The 8,273-nt window shown below is 35.8% G+C and overlaps 1 protein-coding gene across 1 annotated transcript in view; it reads left to right on the top strand.

Moving 5' to 3' along the window:
* Positions 1 to 6,349, top strand: part of PDPK1 (3-phosphoinositide dependent protein kinase 1) — a gene marked incomplete at its 5' end in the record, with an annotated part of 11,360 nt that extends 5,011 nt beyond the window's left edge. Inside the window, 7 exons of the mRNA XM_009700603.1 lie at positions 1,091 to 1,159; positions 1,659 to 1,755; positions 2,969 to 3,142; positions 3,545 to 3,762; positions 4,434 to 4,491; positions 5,408 to 5,560; positions 6,112 to 6,349. Of these exons, the coding sequence (XP_009698905.1) occupies positions 1,091 to 1,159; positions 1,659 to 1,755; positions 2,969 to 3,142; positions 3,545 to 3,762; positions 4,434 to 4,491; positions 5,408 to 5,560; positions 6,112 to 6,219 (877 nt within the window). The remainder of the gene's footprint in view (positions 1 to 1,090; positions 1,160 to 1,658; positions 1,756 to 2,968; positions 3,143 to 3,544; positions 3,763 to 4,433; positions 4,492 to 5,407; positions 5,561 to 6,111) is intronic.
* Positions 6,350 to 8,273: the final 1,924 nt, after the last annotated feature.

The raw sequence follows: 8,273 nt of genomic DNA, 5'->3' as shown, positions 1-8,273 counted from the left end.
TAAAAGCAATAGAATGTCACATTTTTGCCAGTTAGGGGAAATACTACAGCTTTTTTTGACCTGTATTTAGCAAATATAACTGCAACTTGATCTAAGCTGTGCTTGGAGTTTTCAATGGTTTAAAGCTTATCTCTGTACATGGTATGTGTGATACCCTTAAGAAATGTCCTATCTCATTTAAATTGGTTCTTGACAGTAACCTACAGACTGCTGTCTCTCTATTTTATTACGATAGAAGAATAATCAAAGTAATCACTGACAAATCATAGTGAAAAGAGATCTCTCATATGAATAACTGGTAATTTGTGCTAGTGTTTCTTGAAGTGATAGAAATAACATTAGACTTTCCACTTTTGCTCTTAGTAAAGACATTTTGACTGGTTTGGCTAATGGAAAGACTTCATCAGGCTGTTATCTTCTTTTAGAAGATGCATGATGTTTCATCTTTACAGAAAACTCTTAATTTGAGTAGTTTTGAGTCTTTGTTAGTATTTTAGTCTTCCGTGAGGATTTCTAAGCCTTGATCAAACTTATGGATAGTTTACCTTGAGGTAAAATAAATTAAAAATACACTTTCAGGCCAACACACTAAAACTTAACTTTCCCTCACCCGTGTACCATATAGCCTGCCTTTTTGTTTCTGCCTTAAGAAAAGCTTTAAGTAAAAAAGCTGTATTGTGACTCTTTTTTGCATAAAATATTTAGAGGAAAGGATTTTAATTCTGAAGGAACATATGTTGCATTGTTGGATGCATCTTTCACGTGTCGTAGTACATAATAAAGATTCTTTTTAGTCTCATTACATAACCATTAATTATTTTGACTGAGAGTTCAGCCGTCTTGCACATGTGCTTGTAGTCAGTTGTTGTGGGATGGTTACTGTATATTTTTTTTGAACGTTCTGTTGCTAGCCTACTCTTCTGTCAAGGAATGAAGTGAAAATAGTGTGGAAATTATGTTAGGCAGGTTTGTCTAATGTGTTTGTGCTATGTTCTAATGATCAGAAACTTAAGAAATTTTTTTTAAAATTACAGTTTAAAGACTACTTATAGGAAAACATGCTATGTGTTTTTTCCTCTTTCTTTTGAAGCTCTGATCTCTGGGCTCTGGGATGTATAATATATCAGCTTGTAGCTGGATTGCCTCCATTTAGAGCTGGGTAAGAGATTTAAGCTAATTCTTTACATGTGGATCATAATATGTTGACTTGATTTTGACTTTTGCCTTACTACCACTTCTGAAGTACAACTTTTCATGGTGCAGTGTTGGTGTTAATGTCATGCCTGCTTTTATTTGTCCTTTCTGATGTCATGAAGATGCTTAAACAAATATAACTGGAGTTCCTGAGAGAGATTCGTTAACTTATCCTAGGATTTCACATGTAATTTGTAGCGTAAAGGTAACTATGCCTACGTGAAGAGGGTGCGAGGCACCGCTGTATTGAGCTATTTGAACTTTTCTTGTTATTATTCAAGTATCTGGTGCTTACAGGATCATAGATACTTGGAAGACTGTGCCCCTTTACCCTAGAAAGATTTATGGGAATGTGACTTATATTAAACAGGAGATCTAGAAGTTTTGTCCAGGTTATGCACTGTTAAGGTGAAAGAACCATGAGGAACTAATAACAAGAGCTAATATTTTTTTCTCTTTGGCAGAAATGAATATCTTATATTCCAGAAGATAATAAAGTTGGAATATGACTTTCCAGAAAAATTTTTTCCCAAGGCAAAAGATCTTGTTGAAAAGCTATTGGTAAATATTTGCTGCTGTTAAATGATTTAATGACAGTGGAAACATTCAGCTTATGTAGTTCTTTTTTCCTAAAGTTTCTATGCACTCTATTGCAAAGCTTATAATAAGAACCACTGTGAGCATTATTGGCTGCATAGAGTAGTGTCCTGAAAAGCAACATCCATTATTAAACAGCACTTAGAGTATTATTTTTTTTAAATCTGAATTCTAAAGTGTGGACAAGGAATGTCTTGGTGAAATGGATGCAAATGGTTCTAAATACTGTGCATTACACACAGAAGTTAAGATTCAAATACTTAGGTTTACATAGTACTCAGATTAATTCTTGTTGAGTTGCATAATGAATCCTTTAGTTGAAAACAGTGTTCTATACCTCACGGGGAGACATATTCATTACAATGTAAATCAACTTACCTTGCGTCTTAGCTTGCACTTACCTTGCACTTAATGCATGTGTCAATAGTATCAGCTGAAGAATTACTCTGTGTGTGAACATTTGACAGATAGGAAGAAAAAGTAGTTCTTTTTCATCAGTGTGATATAGCAATGACACTAAAATGAGTATGCAGAGAACATTTTGAGTGGTATAAGCTTTTTGAAGTTCAATAGTCTAGCATATTAGCATGGCACAGGGTGTAAGGAGGAAGCTCTATGTCTTACGTTTGTGGGTGATGATGAGTGCAACCATTGTAAAGGGCCTAGCAGCATGTTCCTGTGTCCAGGACAGCTCTGTGGCCAAGCCGGTGCCTGCTAAATGGTAAGATCCAGGTTGTGTCAACATTGAGAACTGCACGATTTTAGGGTGCTTGCAAGGTTGATGTTTGACACCAACTATAGCTTCCACAGCTTCTTGCATCACTACAATGCATTGCTGGGCTATGCTTAAATGAGCTATGTACCATCAGGCCTTCTCAGTATGTTTACTTGGGTTTGTTTCTGTCTTTATGAAGAAACAAAGACAAAAAATTGTGTGGACCTAAAGAAGTGCTCCTTTCTCTAAATCTGTGAGCTGGTCTAATACAAAATGTTGCTGACAGGACATACTGACAAGTAACATCTTGTATTATAGTGTCCTTATATTCTAGGTATGTATGCTTAGGGTAATGAGACCAGCTGTTTTTAAGTTTTCACATGCTGCTGTGCAAATGTGAATGGTGCTCGCCACTTCCTTGTTGTTATTTTATGCATGTTAACTTAATTGTAATTTGCTCAGGTTCTAGATGCTACCAACAGATTAGGTTGTGAAGAAATGGGAGGATACGGACCTCTTAAGGCTCACCCCTTCTTTGAATCCATTGTGTGGGAGAACCTACATCTTCAGACACCCCCAAAACTTACAGCATATTTACCTGCTATGTCAGAGGATGATGAAGACTGTTATGGAAATGTATGTTTGTCTATTGCTGTATTCAGCTCTGATGCTGCTGAAGACATTAATTAAAGCATAATTATTGCATATTAAATATTTTTCTTGAAACTATTGTTTAGTTATGTTTTAATGAAGACTCAATTATTAAGAATCTAATATAAAAATGATGGTTAAAATTTGAACTAGTCAGTATATTTTTTTTTTCTGATAAAGTGAGTGTTTGGAAAAAGTACTGGTTGGCTTGCTTTTGACCAAGCATACTTTTTTGGATAAATGTCTGTTAATCTATAGAGAGTAGGCTGTCTTTTTGCCCAAAAACATAATAAACAAAAGCATGTTTATATTAAAAGCTGGAGTTTAGTGCAAAATAAGCTTTTTCATCAAAGAACTTTCTTTACCTCATTTTGTTTCCTCCTTTAGTATGACAATCTCCTGAGTCAGTTTGGTTGCATGCAAGTCTCTGGTTCTGCCTCTTCCCATTCACTGTCTGCCCCAGAGTCAAGTATACCACAGACATCAGGAGGAAATATTGAACAGTATATTCATGATCTTGACAACAATTCCTTTGAGCTGGACTTACAGTTTTCTGAAGATGAAAAGAGGTTACTTCTGGCAAAACAAGCTGGTGGAAATCCTTGGTAAGATCTTTGAATATAGCTCATCTGGTACTTGCACAGCAGTATGGAATCCAGAAAAATAAGTTATTTTGATTCAAATTAATATTTGTCAATCTTAATATCTTCAAGCAAACAATTAGCAATTAGATTTTTCTTAACTTCTATTTTTAAAGCAATAGCAGCAAAAACTTAGTGTTATGTTTCTAAAAATTTACAAGATCTAGAATATATTGTGGAGATGTTGTGTTATAAGATAGGCAGAAACGACGCTATTATCAGTGCTGAGAAATCTTTCCATCCACAGATTCCTAGAACTAGAAAAGCTTTCTTCTTTCTTACAGTTGCCATAAGTTGTTTTGGGGTTGTTTTTTGGTTTTTTTTTTGAAATTGTGATAAGTCTATTGATACCTAACCAAAATACATCCAGACCATGTACTTATTAGAATTTCTCTTCAGTCTGGAGAGCAGTTTCTCATTTGTGATTTCCCTCCCTGCCCCGCCCCATCATATTTTAGAAAAACCTCTTTGGCTTGGAATGAGGAAGAGTCCAAAACTCATCTCATAAAGTTGTTCAGGACTCTTTGGTGGAAAAGGAGACACTAGGGAGAGACATGGAAAATTGCTGATAATAATAAAAGCTGTTTCTGTGGAAGAACTACTTCTGGAGTAATTGTTATTTTTCTTTTTTTAAGGCATCAGTTTGTAGAAAATAACTTAATCCTAAAAATGGGTCCAGTGGACAAAAGAAAGGTAAGGGCTTTTCTTAATTGCCTGTAACAAGATTTAGCTGTCCTATTTTTGCACAACTGCAGCGTGGATAAGGAACCTGTTTTAGAGCTTCCTTGTTTAACTTATTTCAAAGTGTCAAATTGTTTTCTTTATTTTTTACAATGTAGTGTTTTCTTGTGAATAGACTGTTTTTTCTTAATTTAGTGGTGTGCTCTTGATTTTTGGAAAAGGCTAAAAGTAAATGTGCTGTTCATGCTTTTATTTTGAGACTCTAGTAAACGAGTTTTTTGTCCCCCCTCCTCCTCCCAATCTGATACAGCCCACTAAACGCTTTGTCTTGATGCATGTCTGCATGTGAATCGAGACACAAATATCAGAAAATAAAATAAAAGCCCATATTGTCCTTAACTGTGGTGTTTTTCCTGGATCTGACTAGTGCCTGTATCCTGAGAGAGGCAGAGATGACATTAGAACAGCTTTGAGTATTAACTTTAACATGATGCAGATGAGTAACGGTAATGTGTTGGCTTTACAGTAATGTAGGTTCTCTTTCATCTGAGTTACCACCTGCTTGTTTGTGATTTTTCTCCACAAAATCATGAGTATTCATTTCTGTGATGGAATCTGACAAATAGATTTGCTTCACTCTGTATAGCTGATTTTATTCTGTTTTGTTAGAACTTGAAGATGCTTTCTTAAAATAGTACTTGTGTTTTGCCATGTAGTAGGAATGCACTGCAACCCCCTAAAAAAGGAGTGAGGTCAAACAGGTAGAGGAAAAGGGGGGTGGGGGTGGGGGGGAAGTCAAACATACTATGCTATCACTGAGGTGTTTTAATTCTGCCTCAGTTGTTAAATTCAGAGATCTACACGTTTATGTTGTGGGTTTTTTTCCTCATGCCTTTTTTGTAATTGCTGCTTCTACTTCACTTGTTAGGGATTGTTTGCACGTCGGCGCCAATTGCTGCTCACAGAAGGGCCCCACCTGTATTATGTGGATCCTGTCAACAAAGTTCTAAAAGGAGAAATTCCATGGTCTTTAGAGTTGCGGCCAGAAGCCAAGAATTTTAAGACATTTTTTGTTCACACGGTAAGTGACTTTCTTTTATTTCTTTCTAAGTTGCACTAAGGTGCTTGGACAATTATTGTAAGTTGTTAACAAATAAATTTTTCTGGAGAAAATATAATTCCTTAAATACAAGTGTTGATAACCTTAATTAAAAAAAAATAAAAAAAAAAGTAAACCAAAAAAACGCAACGAAAAAACCCTGACTTGCTCATTTTCCAGAAGTACAAGTGGTGGTGGGGGGTTATTATTCGTGTGTAAATACACTATTAAGTGGATTTTGGGATTTGAAGGAAGTTTTTAAGAAGGACTTTTAAAATGTAGCCCTCTTTGTATATAGTGGATCACAAGGAGTGTACCAACAATATATTGTCAGTTGACTGCTTAACAATATTGAGATGCCAGATGTATGGTTATTCAGTAATATGTCATGTTATATAACTGTAATTGAATTTAACTTTTGTAAAATTTATGAACTGATTCTGAATAATTATTTTATTGGTAGGTGCAGAATAATTACTGCTTTTTGGTGAAACTGTGTTTGGAGTACTCATTAAAATGTTGTTCACTTATAGCCAAACAGGACATATTACCTGATGGACCCAAGTGGGAATGCTCATAAATGGTGCAAAAAGATACATGAAGTTTGGCGGCACAGATACCACCAGAATGCTGCTAAATAGTAAAGCTTATCCAAAATTTCCCAGTTTCCCTACTTGCTGCTAGAACTCCGTGTGCAGCCGATCAGAGGAATCTTTTCAACCCACCTATTACCATCTCAAGGGGAAGCATATGTCTGAAATGTTCTGGTTTATTTTTTGTTTCATTTTGTGTTTTTCTTTTCTGTTTTGTTTTTTGTTGTGTTTTTTTTTTTTAAAGAAAGAAAAAAGAAAAGCAAAAACCTAATGGAATTCAGGGTCGCTTTGCTTGCTCTTTGTGCTTCTGTTGAGGCTTCCACATGCATATCATTGCAATTAAGATCTTGCTTTTGTGCACTTCAGCTCAATTTCTGCTGCAGACTAGTGGATAGACATTGCATTACCAGCTTCACTTAAGATGAGTTAAAACCAATCCACACGCACACATGCCGAATCGTGTACCAGTCTTGCATTTTATGGGGCTGGAGTTTTCTGTGATTTTCAGATTATTGTTAAACTTTATTTCATCAGGGAGCTTTTATATGCCTCTCCTAAGCACCACCTCTTTGTTTTCACTTCCTTTCCTCACAGTCCCCCAGCTTATTGGTATACGGCATTTGTAGCCAGGTCAATTGCACCCTTGTGTAATTCCTAATATAGTTCTGGTTGCAGGGTTTATGTGGTACTTTAGTAATTATGTGAATGAATCAGATGTATGTGTCTGGCAGACAGACTCAGATGATACAGGTCCTGGGAGAGCAAAATGATGAACATAGCACTGAGTTTTCTTAAATTGAAATGTTGGCTTCTGAAGCATGTAAGATTTTAAACATTTAAATTTTAATATGAATCATATGTGTGTTTAATCAAAGGACAATAAACTTACCAGCATGCTCTTAACTAATGCTAACTGAAAAATTAACTAGTTTGTATGAGGGGGGGAAAAGGTTACTATTGAAGTAGTAAGTAGTTTTTCACCTTTTCAGGACATGAGGGCTAGAAGCTTTCTTTCCAGGGTGCACATGTATTGGGCATTTTAGTGGGGCCAACCTATTTACCTGGGTAGACAAGGAAGTGGGAAAGCTTGTACAATTGATTACTTGACCTTGTTTTGTCTCATTGTATAACGAGATGTACAAGTAATCCTATTTTTGATCCTTGGCCAAATATTTAGCAACTCTGACAAAAATATATGATTGAAATATTAGATCCATAAAGTAATCTGGTTAAAAATTAAAAGGAAAATATTGTTACAAAGGGGAAAATATATGGTACTTGAGGCATATCTATAAAATTAAAATATTTTTCATGTCGATCTCCTTTATCCTCTTCAGATTAAGGCTTTTTTGTGGTCAAACATTTCTTGTAACATTGCAAAGACATAACTTTCTATGTGCTAAAAATAACTTCCCTAATGGTATTTTCAACATACCCCTGTTCCTGAACCTTGCAGAGACGAATGACCTAGGTCTGGGCAAAGGCATTCCTTCCTTGTTTTAAAGGCAGTATAAACATCACACCTATTTAGTCACCTTCTATGCATTACCATCTCTTTGCATTTTGAGGTCTCATACTATGATGTGCTTTTCCTTCCGCCAAAGAAAGAAATGTTCCACTGCAATGTTGAAAAAGCTCATGGGCTACTGTTCTAGAAGCAGTATTTTAAAAGCGGTGGCTTATCAGGATTTCTCAGAAAACACATGAATGTTGGATATTTTATTTTGTTGTAAAAACTGGGGTGTGTGGTTGAACTTGATGACAGTTCAGCTTTTCCGATATCTTCCAGTCTTTAAAGGAGAGAGTGCAGTTGCCTTTTCTTTTGGAGGAACTACATTCTTGCAGTCTTCTGTTATCCCACCATGTACACAGACTTTACAAAAGTAAATCACTGGCTTACAGTGCATGGTGTTAAGGGAGCTAAGGTGTCCCGTAGATGGCTGAGATGAAAGACAGAACACCATTCCCTTTGCATCATGAGAAATTTCATCCCATACAAGGTGCACTCCTTGTCACTAAAATTTGAATAGCACAGTACACCTGTGCTTAATTTACCATTCTGACCAAGATGACATGTATTGTAAGTTTGTTGCAGTGCTATC

The sequence above is a fragment of the Cariama cristata genome, unplaced genomic scaffold (assembly GCF_000690535.1).
Source record: "Cariama cristata isolate BGI_N322 unplaced genomic scaffold, ASM69053v1 scaffold40265, whole genome shotgun sequence".
In the NCBI taxonomy this organism is placed as follows: Eukaryota; Metazoa; Chordata; class Aves; order Cariamiformes; family Cariamidae; genus Cariama; species Cariama cristata.
The sequence above is the reverse complement of the archived record's forward strand: the minus strand, read 5'-3'. Positions and strand labels throughout refer to the sequence as shown.